The sequence below is a fragment of the Arachis hypogaea genome, chromosome 3 (genome assembly GCF_003086295.3).
Source record: "Arachis hypogaea cultivar Tifrunner chromosome 3, arahy.Tifrunner.gnm2.J5K5, whole genome shotgun sequence".
Lineage (NCBI taxonomy): Eukaryota > Viridiplantae > Streptophyta > Magnoliopsida > Fabales > Fabaceae > Arachis > Arachis hypogaea.
In genome coordinates this window covers 100,820,607-100,840,217 of record NC_092038.1, presented here as the reverse complement: position 1 = coordinate 100,840,217, position 19,611 = coordinate 100,820,607, and the positions used below count along the sequence as shown (strand labels likewise).

The following is a 19,611-nucleotide window of genomic DNA, read 5'->3' as shown; positions in this document are numbered from 1 at the left end:
TTTTTTCACATGCTAATGTAATTTTTTTTCCTTTTGCAACATGCTTTTTCTTACATCAAGAATCAATCTTTAGATTTTTTAGATTATCAATAATATTTTCTCTTTTTCCTTTATTCTTTCAAGAGCCAACATTCTAACATTTCAACTTCAAATATACATCATACATTCAAAAAACAAAAGCAATGACACCACATCAACATAAGTAAACTATTCTTATTTTAAACTTGAAATTCATGTATCTCTTAGTTCTTTTCAAATAAAAAATTTTCTTTTAAGCAAGGTGAGAGATATATGGAATATTTTACATCTTTAAGACATCAATGCAAATGATCATGCAATAAGAACAAGAGAACATATAAATAAATAGATAGAAAACAAAAAAATAATAGGAAAGGAGTAAAAAAAAAAAGAATCCACTTGAATGATGGTGGCCAGTGCTCCTCCTTGAGGATCCCATGTAGTGCTTGATCTCTTCAATGTCACTCCTCTGTCTTTGTTAAGGTTGTTGCACAGGCTCATGTGCATGCTTTCTAGTTTGCTCCATCCTCTTCTTGTGGGGGCAAATGCCTTTCCTTTCCTCTTCCTTAAGGTTTTACCAGTATTTAGTGCCTCTTAGGAGTGATAGAAGTCAAAAAGCAAAGCTTTTGAAACACCAAACTTAAGAGTTTTGCTCGTCCTCGAGCAAATATGAACAATGAGGAAGAAGGGGGGGATAGGTGGAGCTTCTGTGGGACCTACCAGTCCTGAGAAGTTAAGAATTCCAGATTCCATGCTCTCTTGCACTGGGGTTTGAACGCCCAGGGGCTGCTCCCTGGCTGGCATTCAACGCTAGCAATGCTGCCCATTAGGGGCGTTGAACGCCCAGTAGGGATACCCTGGTGGCGTTCAACTTTAACACTCCATCCAGAGTGTTCTATTTTTATTGCTGTGAATTCTGTCTCTGTTCTGACTGCTGTGATAAACCTATATTTTATGATATATTTTGTGCTGAATTTAAGTGATTTATTCAATCCTTCACCCACTTATGCATGTGAAATTGCATGGTTTTACTTTCCCTTCCTTATTATGTGATGTATGTGAAAAATATGTTTCCTAGGCTTTAAAAATATTAATTTTAATTACCTTGTATTGCCATTCGATGCCGTGATTTGTGTGTTAAGTATTTTCAGATCTTCTAAGGCAGGAATGATTTAAAGGATGAAAAGGAGACATACAAAAATGGAAGGAAAGCATAAAATGGAGTTTTTGAAGAAACTGGCAGTGACGCGTCCGCATGGACGACGCGAACGCGTGATTCGCACAAAAAGGAATCGACGCGAGCGCATGGATGAGGCGAATGCGTGACTTGCGAAATACAACTGACGCGGGCGCATGACTGACGCGACCGCGTGGAAGAGCAACACTCCAGACGACGCGACCGCGTGACCCACGCGGACGTGTGACGTGCGCGATCTGCAGAATTTACAGATCTCGTTTTCAGCGATTTTTGGTCTCTTTTTGGCCCAGATCCAAGCCCAGAGAATACAGACCAAAGGATGCAAAGTGGAGGAATGAAGCGGACAATTGGAGAGAGAACTCATTAGGCACTTTTCATAGTTTAGATGTAGTTTTTGGTGAGAGAGGTTATCTCCTCTCTCTTAGGTTTTAGTATTAGGATTTCTTTAGTCATTAGGATTACTTCATCATATCAGGTTCAATAATTTATGTTTCTCTTCTACTTTTATTTACTCCGATACTTTTATTTGTGTTTGATTTATGTCGCCCAATTGGCTTATGAATATTGTCCATGTTAGAATTGACATCTTTATTTAATATAAATTGAGGTATTTCAGACTTATATGTTACTGATGTTTGGGCTCTATCCAAATTATTTTCATTCAAGTAGATTTTATTCCCTTTTGGCTTTGGTTAATTAATTAGTAACTCTTGAGTTGTCAAACTCAGCAGTGGTTGAAATTGGCAGATTCTAATTGATCTAGATTGCTCTAAAGCTAGTCTTCCCATAGGGATTGACTAGGACTTGAGGATCAAACTAATTAGTCCACTTGACTTTCCTTTGCTTTAGTAAAGGTTAACTAAGTGGGATTAAAACCCAATTCTCATCACACCTGATAAGGATAACTAGGATAGGACTTCCAATTTCTCATATCTTGCCAAGAGTTTATTTTATAGTCATTTATTTATTTTTCTTGTCAATTAAATTACTTGTTCAACCCTTTTAAAAACCCCAAAATATACCTTTGCATAACCAATAATAAGAACATACTTCCTTGCAATTCCTTGAGAAGACGACCTGAGATTTTAATACTTCGGTTTATAAATTTATTGGGTTTGTTACTTGTGACAACCAAAACGTTTGTACGAAAGGGATTTTGTGTTGGTTTAGAATCTATACTCACAACGCGACTATATTTTTACAAATTCTTTACTAGCAAAAATCCTAACGTCATGCTGCATATGATCATGACCCTAAAAGAAAAACAAAACAAAATAAAAGGAAATAAATAATTGATTAAGGTTGGGTTGCCTCCCAACAAGCGCTTCTTTAATGTCATTAGCTTGACGGACAACTTCTTTCAAGGAGGAAGATAGTCATAGAGGAATAAATCCCTATTCCTTATTGGGAGCTTCCTTCCTGTGTTCTCATGGAATAGCGTAATACGCTCAAGAGACAGGATCTTATTCACTGTCTAAGGCAGGGTTGGGCTTGCAACAGTGTGCTGGTGTCCCTTTCTATCACTTCCCTCTTCCATGGTGAATACGATGATGAGATAAGTGAATACCACCATCTTCCATGGTGAAAAGCCTCAGTAGGGATGTTTTGTTTTTTCAGCCCCTAGGTATCTTCCTTTTGGGGCCTTCCTCCTTTGTGGATAGTGTATATCCCACACTAAACTTATGTTTGGTCTTAGGAGGGATTGGATTGGTTTCATCCAAGGGAGGAGGCTTGGATGTTGAAACCTTTATGCAAGTGCCTCCCTTGTTAGGGGGTAATAGAGGGTCAAGAACCTTGAATACCATCCAGTCCTTATGCAAGGTAATCCTTGTTTCCTCTTAGATTCCCAACTTCTCCATTACTATACTTGACCCTAGGTCACATAGAGCTTTCTCAAAGGTCATAGTGCCTATGGTGCAAGGAATCAGAAAGCGTCCAAGATCTGGAAGCTTCTGAGGTAGCTTCTACTGAACCAAAGCATTGAGTTCTTTGGAAAGCAATGGAGATTCTTCCTCCAAAGGCTTTGTACCAAACAGTTTGGCATTCAGCTTCATAAGAGCTCCTAGGTATCGAGCAACTTGCTCTTCCCTAGTGTCTTCATCCTCATCCGAGAATGAGTGTTCATCAGAACTCATGCACTGCAGAAGTGCATGCAAAAGAACCTCTATGGTTTCTATATGAGCCTTGGATTCCTTTAGTTCTTGGATAGGAATTTCTTGAGTGAGTATTGAGCACTCAGAAGGTGTGCATTGACTGGCATTCAACGCCAGCTCTGCTAGCTCTTTGGGCGTTGAGCGCCCTTGTTGTGCACCCTCACTGACGTTAAACGCCAGTTCCTCTATCCTTTTGGGCGTTGAACGCCCAGCAGGGGTATCCTTGCTGGCATTCAATGCCAGCTTTTCTGACTGTGTGGGCGTTGGACGACCAGTGAGGGGTTCCTCATTGGCGTTCAGTGCCAGAATTCCTGTCTGTTTGGGCGTTGAACACCCAGTCAGTGCTCTCTGGCTGGTGTTCAATGCCAGCTCTACTGCTAGGATGGGCGTTGAACACCCAGTGAGGGCTTTCTCACTGGTGTTCAATGCCTTCCCAGTCTCTCTAGATTCGACCTCTGCCTTAGTGGAAGGTATCAGATTTAAACTTAAGCCAAGATCATACAGGGCTTTGTCAAAAATGATCTTTCCAGTAGTCCATAGGATCCGAAAGCTCCCTGGTTCTGGCATCTTCCTTGGCAGCTTATTCCAATTTAGGATACTATACTTCTCAGTAAGTACCTCTATTTTATCTCCCCTTAGGTTCTTTTTTTAAAAAAGAATACCTTTTAGATTGGCCGTGTAGGGATTCTTCTTTTCCAATACCTCTGTAAAAGAGATATTGACTTGAAGCTCCTTAAGGGCTGCTGGTAAATGAGCCAACTGCTCATCTGCTAGTTCTTTCTGCATGCCAATGAAAGGTAGCTCTTGAGGCTCCTTCACTTCTGCAACGGTGTGCTCTGTGGGAGTCACAGGCTCCTCTTGCATGCCCAGAGAAGAATCAACTTGAGGTTCCTTCTCCTCTATAAGCCCGTGGTCAATGGCATTCTCAGGATTCTTCTGGTCCTTGATTGCCTTAAGTCCCTCCGTAGCATGCTCCTGAGGTTCGGCCTCCTTGGTGAAAACTACTGTCTCACCTTCATTTAAGGTCTCCTTCCCAGAGAACATCAGGGTTTCTGTGAAGGCCAGACATTCTTCTCTAGGATTCACTTTTATATCTTTGAGAAGAGTGTTAGGGTGTCTCTGCAGTTTCTGAGAAAGGTTCCTCTGAATGACTACATTGCACTCCTTAGTAAGAGCTACTGTCTCTGTCTCTCTCCAATCCTTCTTATGACTCAAAATGTCCTTCATGAACTTAGCATAAGAAGGTATCTGTTCAAGAGCATCTGCAAAAGGAATCTTGATCTCTAATGTTCTGAGATACTCTGCAAAGTGGACAAACTGTTTATCCCTTTTCTCTTGACAGAGTTTTTGAGGAAATGGCATCTTAGCCTTATAATCATCAACCTTGGCTGATGGAGGCCGAATGCCATGTATGCTAGAATGGGAGTTACTACCTTGCTTAGGAGGGTTGTTATCAGTAAGTGGCTGACCTCCCTTGCATGGGCATTCAACGCCCATGTTGCTGCCCTCTTGGGCGTTTGAACACCCAATCTCTACCCTTTCCTGGCGTTCAATGCCAAGAGGGGTGCCTTCCTGGGCATTTGAACACCTAGTCTCTGCCTTTTCCTGGCGTTCAATGCCACTAGTGATACCTTTCTAGGCGTTTAAATGCCCAGTCTCTACCTTTTTCTGGTGTTCAACACCAAGAGGGATATCTCTCTGGGCATTTAAACGCCCAGAGTTATCCTCTATGGGCTTTTTGTTCTTATTATGCTGAGGTTGGGTGCTTAAGGTTTTCCCACTCCTCAGTTGAATAGCCTGGCATTCATCTGTTATCTGCTTAGATAACTGCTGCCTTGTTTGACTCAACTGGGCTTCTACATTTCTATTAGAGGCATGAGTTTCTCACAAAGCCTCTTGTAATTCCAATATTTGCTGGGTAAGGGTGTGTAGTTGCTGAGTCAATGGGTCTTCCTGTTCTGGAGGGTTAGGCTCAGTAGATACTGCCTTAACCTCTCCTTTTATAGAAGTCTCAGCAGATAAGTACAGATGTTGATTGATGACAACTGTCTTAATAAGCTCTTGAGCTTCTTTAATGGTCTTTCTCATGTGTATAGAACCACCAGCAGAGCAGTCCAAAGACATTCTAGCCATGTCTGAAAGCCCAGAGTAGAAGATGTCTAACTGTACCCATTCTGAAAATATTTCAGTGGGACATTTTCTTAGCATCCTCATATACCTCTCTCAGGCATCATAAAGAGATTCACTATCTCCTTGTTTGAAGCCTTAGATGTCCAGCCTCAGCTGGGTCATCTTTCTTGGGGGAAGGTATTAATTTAAAAACGTGTTCGCTAACTGTTTCCAAGTTTTTAAATTTTGAAAAGATTTAATTTTGAAAATTGAAATTTGAAAATTTAAATTTTAGATTTTGAAACTTGAAATTTTAATTTTTTAAAGTTGAAAATTTAAATTTGAAATAAGATAAGATAAGATTTTGAAAAAGATTTGATTTTTGAATTTTAAAATTAAGGCAAGATAAGATAAAAAAAATTTAAAACTAAAATCTGAATTTTTGTATACAATTTTCAAAAAAATAATTAAAAATAAGAAAAGATATTTTATTTTTTTTATTTTTGAATTAATAAGGAGAGAAAAAAACAAGTAAAAGACATAAGACTTAAAATTTTTAGATCTAGCACCCCTAATTTTCGAAAATTTTGGAGGGAAACACAAAGGGACACCAAACTTAGAAATTTTAAGATCAAAAGACAAAAGAGACTCAAGAACGCTTTGAAGACTAACAAGAACACAAAGAACACAAGAACACATAAAGAACACCAAACTTAAAATTTTTAGAAAATCAAAACACAATTTTCTAAAATTAAAGGAAAAATAACAAGAAGACGCCAAACTTAAAGAATTAAAAGAAAATATTTTTGAAAATTTTTAGAAAGAAAAACTTGAAGAGAACGAAAATTTAACCAAGAACAAAAATAAAAGACTCAAACAGAAAGCTAAGGATGCTTGAAAATGAACTGCATGAAAAAGGTTTTTGAAGAAGCTTAAAAATTTTTGTAATTGAAAAACATGAACATGTAAGACTAAAAAATTTAGAAAATTACCAGTGACACAAGCAACAAAGACTCAAACCAAGAACAAAAATTGAACAAAGAAAAGACAAATATTTCTTGAAAAAAGTCTTAAAATTTTCGGAAAAAATAAGGAAGAAAACAAAATTTGAACAAAGAAAGGAAAAAATATTTTTGAAAAGCTTTTTTTTTTCCAAAAATTGAAGAAGAAGAAAATAAAATTAAAAGACTCAAATAAAATAAAAAGTACCTGATCTAGGGAGCAAGAGAATCCGTCAGTTTGTCCAAACTCAACAATTTCCGACAACGGCGCAAAAAACTTGGTAGCACGAATCCCTACACTTTCGTACTGTTGTACCAGCAAGTGCATTGGGTCGTCCAAGTAATACCTGAGCGAGTCAGGGTCGATCCCACGAGGATTGTGGTTTGAAGCAAGCTTTGGTTATCTTGCAGGTCTAGTCAGGGAGATCAGAAGGTTGTTGGATATGAAATTGTATTAGGACTTTTGGAATCAGCAATAGGGATATGTTGAAGGATTGGAGTTGCTTTGCCTTTCTGAATTACTTCTGGTATTACTGTCTTCTCTGCTTGTGAATGATTTCTTCCCTGGCAGGCTATATGTGATCAATGCCATGGGCGGTGGTCATTGATCTCCTCTGCTTCAGATTGAACGCCATTGGCCGTGGTCATCCAATCTGACGAAGGGTGAAGCGCTAGCAAGTCATTCTCCTGGCGATCCTACTCAAAGTGCCACAGACAATGTCGAATCTTCTGGATCAGAGAATGCTGCTTCTTTGGATTCTAGCCCATACCACGGAGACCCTAATTTCCCCAGAAATCGGCTGAACTGATGTCTCGAGAAGTCCCCAACGAAGTCGTGGATTAATCGTCTGAGAAATGTATAAACATAGCTGTTGGCTCGTGCTTTCCAGTCACGTATTCACACGAACCCAAGTAGACGCAGGTGTTTATCAAGCACGTTCATCTTAGTGTGGTGAACAGAGTTGATTGTTCGATCATCCTATTCACCACATTGAAGAGCGGATATACATCTTAGAAATAAATCAAACATGGATCGGAGAAGAAATAGTAATACTTTTATTAATTCATAGGGCTCAGCAGGGCTCCTTCGCTAGAAACTCATAATGAAAGTAAAATACAATGAAAAAACGAAAATAGGGCTGAATGATATGCGTGATCTCTGTAGATTATGTAAAATACACTTTAAATACTAAACAGATGATTAGTAAGGGTAAAATAGTCTATTTAGTGCTAAAATACCCTTCTAGGGCCCACTTGGTGAGTGTTTGGGCTGAGCTTTGATGAGATCTACGTGCTAGGGGACTTCTTGGGCGTTGAACGTTGGCTAGAGGGTCCTCTTTGGGTGTTTGGATGCCGGTCTCTGCTTTTGGGCGTTGGACGCCTAGAAGGGGGAAGGAAGTTGGCGTTGGATGCCAGTTTTGGGCCTTCTAATCCGAAACAAAATATAGACTATTATATATCGCTGGAAAGCTCTGGAAGTCAGCTTTCCATAGCCATTAAAAGCGCTCCTTTTGAACTTCTGTAGCTCCAAAAAAGCTCTTTCGAGTGTAAGGAGGTCAGATCCGGACTGCATCTGCTGTGCTTTCTCTATCTCTGAATCAGACTTTTGCTCCAGCTCCTCAATTTCAACCAGAAATCACCTGAAATTGTACAAAAATACAAAAACTCATAGTAGAATAAAAAAATGTGAATTTAACACTAAAACCTATAAAAACTTAATAAAAACTAAACAACATATACTAAAAACTATATGAAAATGATGCCAAAAAGCGTATAAAATATCCGCTCATCACAACACCAAACTTAAACCGTTGGTTGTCCCCAAGCAACTATCCGAACGGGTTGGTCCGGGTTGGGTATCCACAGGTAGGGTATATATTGCCAGCCCTAGATCGAAACTACTTTATTGACTCATATCTTTTTGTTTCCAGAATTTCTTTCTCTTTATTTTGTTTATTTTTTAGTATTTATTGTTAATCTTGATGCTTTTTACAAGTTTTCATGGTACTGAGATTCCAATCAATGATAAGAATTTTTTTATTATCTTATGACTGATTAGAGGATAAATAAATTTTTTACCAACTTGATTCATATTTTTCATGAGGATGGTTTTCTGCCATACACCTTCAGATAGATTCTACAACTTAGAGGATATAGTAACCTGATGCAACTTAGGGCAGTAGATGCTTCTGTATTTCTCTTTTATGATAACTAATTGAGATAGGGCTAAAAAATTAATATACAAGAAGGAGCATTCATACTTAATTACTTCAGATTTGGCTTTAAAATTACATTACTTTACCAATATACAAGTTGTCTACGGTTGAAAAACTGAAAAGGTTGGAAGTTGCAATTTGTCACAAAAGCTGGATGTTAACATTTTCTTGTTTGGATCTCTCTCCTGCATGCTCTCTTCGTCTATTCCTTTTTCTTTAGCTTTTTTGTTGGCTTTTTGTAGGCTATAGTTGTCGCACATGAAGTTATTAGGCTAATACCAAATGTGGCTGATTCGTATCACACCCTTGGACTTGTCTATTATGACCTTGAGAATTACAAAAGGGCAATGGATTTTGATATGATTGCTGCTCATTTGACTCCAAAAGATTCATCCCGTTAGAAAATGCTTTATGACCGGTCCAGGAGAGATGGTTTATTATTTTGTTGCATCTTCATTCTTAATTAGTTATGCTTCTAGAACTATTTAGCTACATGAATTTTCATTCCCACTTGAATCATGAAAGTGGTTAGAATTTCATCTACTAATCATGAAAGTGGTTAGAATTTCTTCCAAAGCTGAGATTATGATCTTTACGTTTTCATTATTTGATCACTTCTGATTTTGACCCAATTATTTATTTAGAAGTTGACTTTCATTGTTAAATTTATCTTTTACTACTTTCTTTTAGTGCTATAAAAAATGTGGTCAAGTTGCCATTTCAATCCAAATTCTTGAAGATTTTCTAAGGAGTCAACCAGACAAAGCACATGCAAGCTTTGTTGATCTCTTGGCTACTATAAACATGGAAACTAAGGCACATGACAGAGCTCTTCAGCATATTGAGCATGTTTGAATAGTAAATTCAGGGAAAAAAATGCCTTTGAACCTGAAAATTAAGTCTGGAATCTGCCATGCTCATCATGGAAACATGGAGAGGGCTTAGGTGAGTATGTAATTTTACACGCTTGAACCTTAGAATATCATAGGTCCTAGATGGTAAGTTATCATGATTTCTATTACTGGGTGTTGAGATTCCTATATGATATCTCCATGTATTATATACTTATTTGAATTTTTACAGAAGAGAAATGCGTGTAATTTTTTGCTGAATTTTCTATATTATGGGGATTATTGTCATGTTTTTGTTTTTTTATTTACAATTTCACATTAGATATCTAAATCCTCTGTTATATTATCATTATGTGGAGTTTAGGTAATCTATGAAAAGATATAATGCTTCCCTTTGTTTCTGCATTATTTGTATACTATAATAAGCATTTTACATGATTAACAGGCTTGCTTCAGTGACCTAAAATCAGAGAATGCAATTGAACATGTTGAGTTGGTCACAGGGGCTGCAGACTCCTTAATGGAACTTAGGCATTATGACTCCGTATTAGGAAGTAGATAATGTGAGAGTTGTAATGAAGTAATCATGAAGTTTCATATTTTGTAATGAAGTATGTAAATGAAGTAGATAATGTAATAGTTGTTGAAATTATAATTCATATATTAGGAATTCATAGGTAGTTGTTATGACTTTGATTTTTGGCATTTTGTTAGAGTATGTCACGTGATCAAATATACTATATTTGATGACAAGTTTATGAAGGTTGAATTAATTGATTTAAAATTACTGGTGACTATCTAAATTTTACAATTATCTATAAATTTTGTAAGATTTTATTACGAAGATTAAAAAATGAATAATAGAACCTGAACAAACTTATAGCCACACTTAAAAGCATAGCCATATTATACCGCAGTCATCAATAGCCACGCTTTAAAAACGTAGCTATATCTCTCACTATTGGCATACTTTAAAAGCGTAGCGATATCTCTTGTTATTGTCACGCTTTAAAAGCATAGTCATATCTCTTACATATGGCCAAATTTAAAAGCGTGATAATAGATAAAAGCGTGGTGACAAAAAATGTGACAATAGAACTGACATGCTTGCAAAAATGATCTTTTCAAAAATGTGTAGATAGCTTAAAAAATGACAAAAAATTATTGCTATGCCTTTTTTTTACTTTTCACTACTCTTTAAAAGCCTAGCAAAATCTTAATTTTCTTGTAGTGGCTCTGTTGCATCCGCGGAAAGGTTTCTCCCTCAATCATTCGACATTTCTCAATTCTCAATAAAACCCATCTATTAACTTGAAAGAATAATATATCAAGAAAAAGAAGCAAATAGTGCATGCCATGTTGCAATTACATTTACAAAAGGTGTACAGTGCTGTGATTAACAAAATACAACAATATATGATGGATATTATCTAAAGTTCAGTGTGTTCAACAAAATTCAATGTCATGTAATGTAAGAGTCATATTATGGTGAAGATTATTTTTTAATAATAAACGAAAATTATATAATACATATTTTTTAAAAAATTTAATTACAACTATCAGTTTCTCATTTTTTACTCAACTTTGTTATTCTTTAAAATAATTTCCTTACTAGAAAAATTACTTTTTAATTTGGTGCATGTTAGAATGCTTATATTATAGTAACTATAGTACTACGATATCTTAAAAGATATGCCTAAAATTATAATACTTTTTATTTAACAATATTCTTTAATTAAAAAAAAAGTGTTAGCAGAGTCGCAGATAGGGGTGTACGCGGATCGGATCGAGTCGGATATGGCTGAAAATTCGATTCGATCCACACAATTTCCATCGAATTGGATCGGATATAAAATCCGCATTTTTTAGTGTCGGATATCGAATATAGGATATATCCACATAATTGAACCTTCTCTTTTTAATTATATTTCTATATAAAAAATCAATAAAATTATTTCTTTCACACTTTTAAACTGACTTATTCCTAAAATATTTTTAATCAATTTTTTTCTAAATAACAAAAATAAAATAATACAATACATAAATAATAATTACTAATTAAAACATACAAACAAATAAATATAATACCATATATATATATATATATATAGAATTTGCCTTTTAACTTTTTATTTTTTTTATTTGCACTAAGGTGGAAGGCTAACGACAAATTTTTCGAATATTGCAAAGGCACAAAGTGGACAACTTTCTTAAACAAGTAAGCTCCATTTCTATCCTTTATTAAACCGAGAAAAAATGGTTAAGGTACACAGATCCTGGTCAGTCTGTGCCAACTGCCAACTTGTGCTGGTTTTGCCATTTAATTTTATTATGAGTAATACCCCAAATAGGTCCCCAAGAAATTTACCATCCGACAGTTTTGTCCCCCACAAAATTTAACTAAAATTTCGATCCTGAAATTCTCAGATATCCCCCAGATACGTCCTCAAAACCGTTTGATCCGGTTAAAGTGGTGACGTGTCAGGTTAACTGTGACATGTCACCTTTAGGACATTTTGGTCCCCATCCACGCTGGACAAAACGACATCGTTTCGGGAAGGACAAATTCGTTCCCACTTAGACAGAGAATGCAAACGGTGCCGTTTTCATGGTGGGGACCTATTTGCTTTATAATAGTATCTTAGGGGACCTATTTGACCTATAATTCGTGATGTTAAAAGAAGCTATATTTACTTCAACGCAAACCTTAAAAACACATTGACATTGGTCCGTTCATTTATCAAAATAGTAACATAAACCTGAGAACCCAAACATGTTAACCACACAAATATTTGGCTTCAATAGCAATACAAACCAAATCAAGTCAAAAGAAGGTTTATTTTCTTCAACATAAACTAAACGAAACCATTCTAAACAACATAACGTCTTCTTCCTCTAACATAATAAAAGGTGGTAACATAACTAAGACAACAACTTTCACACTAATTCTTAGAAGCATCATTTCTTGAAAGAATGGTTCAACCCTCGTGTTGGAATGAATTTGAACAACTTAAATACTATGTCACTAGTTGCAATTGATATTGTCTCAGCACTAACACTCTCCGAATTCTCGGTCATAATTACTGTCTCTTTTGGACGTCTAAAAGAAAGATGAGCTTGGAATAAACAATATTGTTATCACCATGTTTCAGCAATACTGTTTATTCCAAACTCAGCTTTCTTTTAGACATCCAAAGGAGACAATAATTAAGGCAAAGAATTTGGGGAGTGTTAGTGTTGAGACAATATCAGCTGTAACCAGTGGCACAGTATCTAAGTTGTTCAAATTCATTCCAACATGAGGGTTGAACCAGTCTTTTAAAAATGATGCTTCTAAGAATTAGTGTGAAAATTGTTGTCTTAGTTATGTTACCACCTTTTTCATATTGGAGGAAGAAGACGTTATGTTGTTTAGAATAGTTTCATTTAGTTTATGTTGAAGAAAATAAACCTTCTTTTGACTTGATTTGGTTTGTGTTGCTATTAAAGTCAAATATTTGTGTGGTTAACATGTTTGGGTTCTCAGATTTATGTTACAATTTTGATAAATGACCAATGTCAATGTGTTTTTAAGGTTTGCGTTGAAGTAAATATAACTTCTTTTAACATCACAAATTATAGGTCAAATAGGTCCCCTAAGATACTATTATAAGGTAAATAGGTCTCCACATGAAAACGGCGCCGTTTGCATTCTCTGTCTAAGTGGAGACGAATTTGTCCTCCCCGAAACGACGTCGTTTGCCCCTGATTCCAATACGACGTCGTTTTGTCCAGCGTGAATGGGGACCAAAATGTCCTAAAGGTGATATGTTACAGTTAACCTGATACGTCACCATTTTAACTGGATCAAACGGTTTTGGAGATGTATCTGACAGATATCTGAAAACCTCGTGGTCGAAATCTTAGTTAAATTTCTTGGGACCTATTTGGATTAATCTTTTATTATTGTTGTGGTTGAACTGTTGGAGTCATCTAAAAAGTAGGCCCACATACTTAAACAGTTAAACGAAGGAAAGCCCATTAGGCCCGTTGTAGAATTGGAGTTGGACTGATGAAGCCCGTTTCGGAAAATGTGGCGTGAAGAGATGAGACGAAGCGAGTGGACAGAGGAGTGAGGAGGAAGATGTACGACATGAAGATGGCAGCAGGTGGCGGTTCTACCATCGGGTTGCCTTCTTCATCACTTGTTGGTGGATCCCCAAAGTTTATGTTCCGTCCGTCCTCAAGTTTTCAATCTCACTTGGCTTCTCCCTCCTGTGAACGAAAACTCAACAGTTACAGTTACAGCTACAGCTACAGCTACTGGGTTTGCAGGACGAAGAGAGGAAGAGGGATGGTGAGGGGGTTGCCGTTCCCTGTAGATCCATGGGCGCCCTCCATTGACTCACAGAGCATTGCTTCCCAGCTGTTCGCATTCTCCCTCTTCCCATATATAGCCTTTCTCTACTTCATTACCAAGTCCAAGACTTCCCCTAACCTCACCCTCTTCGGCTTCTACTTCTTGCTCGCCTTCGTCGGAGCCACTAGTTAGTTTCCCTTCCTTTCACATCTCTTCTTTTATGCTTCCGATTTCAATTATTTAACCACCTCCATTCCATTCTGCAGTACCAGCTGGGATTTACGGTAAGTTTCATTTCACTTCCTAAACATACATACATACATATATTAAGCTCTCTGATGATTTTTCTGACAGCAAAGGTGCAGTATGGGACTTCACTCTCCAACGTGGATTGGTTGCATGGCGGGGCTGAGTCGCTTCTCACTCTAACTAACTTGTTCATTGTCTTGGGACTCCGACAGGCTCTCAGGAGCGCATCCAAATCCAATTCTCAACAAAACACGCCAGATTTCAAAGATAACAAAAGTCGCTTCGAGGACCTTTGATATGCTTCAACCCTCTTGGCATTAAAGAAATATGCCGATTTGTACCATTCTGCATATATTGATATAAATCTTCAACTTTCCCAAGCTCTCTTCGACTTTCCATATTTTTATATTTAAAAAATAGATAAATTGAGATGATGTAATCATGTAACTTAATTTGCCCTATTTAATCATTCAGTCTCCATGCCCTTCTGTATAGATTTAGTATTATATGTTGTAACGTGCAAATTTGAAGCATTTATTTATTTGAAGGAAAATTCTGCTCAAGAGTGCCAACTCTGAGTTTCTAACATTAACTACAAAAGACAGTTCTAAGTTCTAACCATTTCTGGCTCATTGTTTTACAAGTCTACAATTGCCTCAAGTGCTCCTAGATGTTCTTGTTGTTAAGGGCTCTAGGAGAAAAATCCAGGGTATTGGGAGGGAAATTTGGATCAATTTCCACTGGATCAAGTGAGAAATTGAACTCCGGAACTGGAGAATTGGTGGTGGATGTGTTGGTGGAAATGATCTCAGTAATATCTGATTCTGAAAGTGGCCTATTATAGATCCCATCAAGCTCATTCATCTGGAAAGACGTAGATGGCAGGTATTTAAATTCTTGCATGTTTGGATATAATAAGTGAGTTTGGAAATGACTGCTCAAGAAGGATTCGTTCTCCAGGGCTGAAGGAATCAAGCTGTAGCTTTCTTGTGCCATGCTTCCAAATGAAGTTGAAGGGAAAGTGAAAGGATATTCCATCTCTCCATTTGCCACCATATCTCTTTTAACTGTCATAATGGTCCCGAAAGTTGTCAGGCTTTCTTCTGATGTTTGTCTATGCTGAATTTCGTTACTATGACATTGCAGTTGCTCATGTTTGTCTGGCGATTTCGGTTGCGGAACAGCCTTGTTTCCCTGAGAACAGGTATGCCTTCCTTTGTAAGTTATGTCAAATATGGTAGGATCTTCGTCTGATCTCTGTACTTGCTTCGTGGCCCAGCACCCCTGAGTGTTCCGGAAGGTGCACCTATAATAACTTCTGCAAATGTCAAAATAGATACAGGTAAATCCATTGTTTATACATAAGAATTCTTGTGAAACTTGTCTCAAGCAGGATAAGGGAAATTCCTCACACCTGGGATATTTGGCACCAAGGATATCTTTCTGTCCATATTTTCTCCAGTTGTAACCATCTTCATGTGGTCCTTCAAGGCCACTCTCAAAGCTCACTCTCACTTGATCTACCCATTTGGCCATTGTCTTTCTGCAACAGAGTTTCAAAAAATTTATAGCAGTGTTAGTATAATTTATTAGACATAGCACATAGCTGATGTTTTCGTGGCAGAAAACTGCTCTTGCGAAATTTACCTTTTCTTTGAATCGTGTTTAAACTCTTGATTATGATTGTCCTCCCTCAGAGGACTTGCGCTGATAGATATTGGTGACTCTGAAAACAAGGTTGCTGTTGCTGTTGCTTGACTCATGTTCTGAGACTTGGAAGTTGATGCATTCCATCTTAGAATTAGCAGAGCTTTTTCATACGACGATAATATCCTCTGCAGCAACAAATCTTTTGTGTCAGCTGAATATGTCGCATTCATGTCTTCCTTCAACCTTCTTGCTACCTCCATCCCCTGAACTAGCTCGTTGATGAGTATGTTCTGCTCCCAGCGCCCGTCATTTTCCATTGTTGTAGTGTTTATCACCTTAACAAGATCAAGTTTGATGGTGCGTTGATAATTTGATGCACTAGTTCATCACTTCTACTCTGGAAAATGGAAATGCAGTCTTGTCAACCAGTATAGTTTCTTGTTCTGCAGCAGGGTTGGAAGCTGAAGAAAAGTGCAATACGTTTGGAATAGTGAAGTACAGTAATCTATGATCATGGGCTTTGAAGCTCAAGTGGATTTGCTGAGTTTGAAGTTCGATGTTGGTGCAGAGAGAAGAAGGCGGGAGTGAGGCTTAAGAAGCAAATTCGGTTTGCTGAATGAAAGGATTGAATGCCTTTGTATTTAAAGGGAAACCATAATTGGATGTTTGAAAGTCCAACTTTGACTTGGAAAACGAGTTTTTCAGCTTAAGACTTGGTCAGTGAACAGTGATCACTAGAATGCTGACCCAGTCCACTTAACTCGATAAGTATTAAGTTACTCTGTGATATGCCTTCATGATGAAACATGTATATGGTTGCTAGGGTCACCACAAAAAACATATATATGGCTGACGAATTTTAATTGGAAAATGCATATCTTCAAATTTAATTAGTAGTAATTTATTTTTAACTCTTATTAATATTCAAATAATTAACCTTCTTCTTGCCATTCAAATGATTAATTTTATTATTCAGTTATTAAATAATAATCATTTAATTTATATATCGATTATTTTTACAAACAAATATTATATTTATTTTTAAAATCGTATTATAATTAAATTTGCTTACAAGATAAATCCTGATATACTTTAAAAGAAGGAAAAGTTTAGGGGTCAGTAATTTTATTGCATTTTGATTAGCATGTAACTAACAGAAAAAAATGGCTATGAACCATTGAATGAAATTTCACACTAATTTTATATCATTAAATTATTATTAATGACTAATTAATAACTACCAATCACATTGCTGTCCCTAACATTGCTCTTAAAAGAATTTGTGTATCTCTTTCGATATAAAAGTCTTCACTTTTAAGAAAGTGGGAGGTAAAAGATTGACCGTCAAAAGCTCTGTTATACTAATAGTGTCTTAGAATTGAATTTAGGTAATAAACTATTATTTATTACTACTTACATAACGTAATGACTAATGAGACTTATTAGTTCATGTGAGGCATGATTACTTAAAATTAGAATGTCAAAGTTGGAAATTATAATGTATGAATGGTGGAGTCGTCCACAGAATTTTCATACTCCCTTCCGCGTTGTCGCTTTGATGCCTCACTAAGATTATTTTTTCTTTGACCAATAGAAACGAGAGTGTTGTATTATTTTCCTTTTATAAAAAATCTTACAGAGAAGAAAAAAAGACTACTGACGTGTACTATGGTTGTTGCCATCAACCGCATTTCTTAGTTGATTTTCACTCCATGTGCCCCAAAGTCAACATAAAAAAATATATATTGATAGTACTCTCTGATGTGTCTACTTTATTTTTATTCACTAACCAAACTACACGTTTAAGGAAAAATTAATTGCTGCTTTAAGCAAATACAGTTAGCTATGGGTTTTCATAATTATCCGTTCGTATAATTACCATAACATTAGACATGGACGTTGAGATCAATTCCCTAATGAACCTCAGAATCAACTCTCTTTCCATGTTCTAGTCCAGCGACGACCTTTTTCGTATTTGACTCTTTCGTTGTATTTTGTACATCAGTACATATACAGCTAATTAAAGAAAACAAAGTTCTTCCTGAAAACTCTTGAATGAGTCGTTATACTTTAATTTGTAATGAGATGGCTCGAATTATATAAAGTGCAAATATTAATAAGAATTATTTTTAAAATGTTAAAACTCAAACTAATAATGTTACTTAAGAATTTATGATTTAAAGTGCAAATATTAGTAAGAATTATTTTTTTTAGTTTGTATATGAAATTTATTATTTTAAAAGTTAAATTCAAATAAGAATTTCAATGAAAATGTAATAGAAACTAATTTGGTTTGTTTAAATTTATTTTAAACATTTTCATTATTTTTAAGTTTTTAATTATATTAAATGCATTATGTTAAATATTTTAATTTTGGACCCAATAATTTTAATTTATATTTGTCAGTATTTTTAGTCTAGTAAATTAATACTATATTTTTAGTCGATACTTATAAATATTGTTAACTAACTATTAATTAAGAATAATAAATTCTATTAGTCTTATACTCTTATAATATTATTATGTTAAATAATTTTAATCAATATAAGATGATGGCCAAAAAATCTTGCATTCCTGTTAATCATCAAATATATGCTTAGTTTGGTAAATCTTTTTATTTTTTTAAAGTTGTAACATCTATTTTTAAATAAATTAGTATATTTTTATACTCTGTACGGGATAATACATAAAATTATATAAAAAATTTTATTAAATAATTAAATAAAATATATATAATAATAATTATTATAAATATTTTACAAAGTTATAATTAAAATCAAACTTTCAGAATTTTTAATATTAAAATATTAAAAATAATTAGTATTTATCTTGATCAATTTGAGTTTGTTGAGTGATTATCTCATTTGTCCGCTTAAACAACTATTAGGAGTTAGAATCTCGTCTTGTGTGTGTAATAATCCATTGGCTAGCGATTAACCCTTAATAAATGGAGTAACAATTTGTGGTTAGATTTGGTAGGAGTACCGAATATGTGAGTAGCTGACCCGTCCATACTCGGTTGGAGAGGGTAATAACTTGACCCGAGTCGGGGCAGATTTTGTTCAGGACAGGACATGGTTGGGTTTAGGGTGTACCCGCCCCGAATATATATATATATAAACACTTTTTAGGAATTAAGATTTGCCTTACATCACAGATTCAGTGATTCCCAACTTTAGTCCATATTCTATAGCCATGCAAGAGAAACCCAATCATCCTCACCTAAAGTCTTCCTCTTCTCGATTTTTTCGCAAAAAATCTCATAGCTCCCGTCATCGTTGTTGCTGAGTCCATCGCCGCTTACTCCTTCACAACTCCCATCTTCCTTCACAGCTTATGTCGTCATCACTGCTTATCTTGTTACTGTCGCTGTTGAGCCCGTCGCCACCTTTCTCCTACCAGTCTCTTTTCTCTAGGTAAATTCCTCTCTCTCTCTCTCTCTCTCTCTCTCTCTCTCTCTCTCTCTCTCTCTCTCTCTCATTGTGAGTCTATTAGGTTATTCTCTTCTTCTTTCACAGACTCATCACTTAGTCGCCATCGCTGTGAGACCGGGCGTTGCCATTGCAGTTTCGTCTGAGTCTGTCACTGAATAAAATAGAATTTTTATTCAAGTTGGACTAGTTAAAAATAGCCATGCATGAGATCACTTTTGTAAGTAATTTCTGAATTTTTTCATCCAAATTTGATCTATGTAGTTGAGTATTTTAGTATGGCGATCATCGTAGTTTTCTTGCGACACTAATGTGATAAAAGCTGCGGTAATTTCATAACTAATATATGAGACATACCAGATTATTAAAGTAATCAGGAAAATAACATTCAGATGT

General features: G+C 36.0%; 2 protein-coding genes and 1 pseudogene across 2 annotated transcripts; 2 read left to right on the top strand and 1 right to left on the bottom strand.

Moving 5' to 3' along the window:
* LOC140183535 (uncharacterized) overlaps positions 1-19,611 on the top strand; it is a 119,778-nt pseudogene that overhangs the window by 39,055 nt on the left and 61,112 nt on the right.
* On the top strand, positions 13,456-14,697 carry LOC112790809 (uncharacterized). Its single transcript, XM_025833379.3, has 3 exons — positions 13,456-14,072; positions 14,152-14,169; positions 14,240-14,697. Exons 1-3 carry the CDS (start codon positions 13,670-13,672, stop codon positions 14,428-14,430), a joined length of 612 nt encoding a protein of 203 aa, XP_025689164.1. The 5' UTR covers positions 13,456-13,669; the 3' UTR covers positions 14,431-14,697.
* Positions 14,643-16,708, bottom strand: LOC112790808 (probable WRKY transcription factor 41). Its single transcript, XM_025833378.3, has 3 exons — positions 15,782-16,708; positions 15,549-15,677; positions 14,643-15,452 (listed from the first exon to the last, which is right to left on the bottom strand). The coding sequence occupies exons 1-3, from the start codon at positions 16,099-16,101 to the stop codon at positions 14,801-14,803; spliced, it is 1,101 nt and encodes a 366-aa protein (XP_025689163.1). The 5' UTR covers positions 16,102-16,708; the 3' UTR covers positions 14,643-14,800.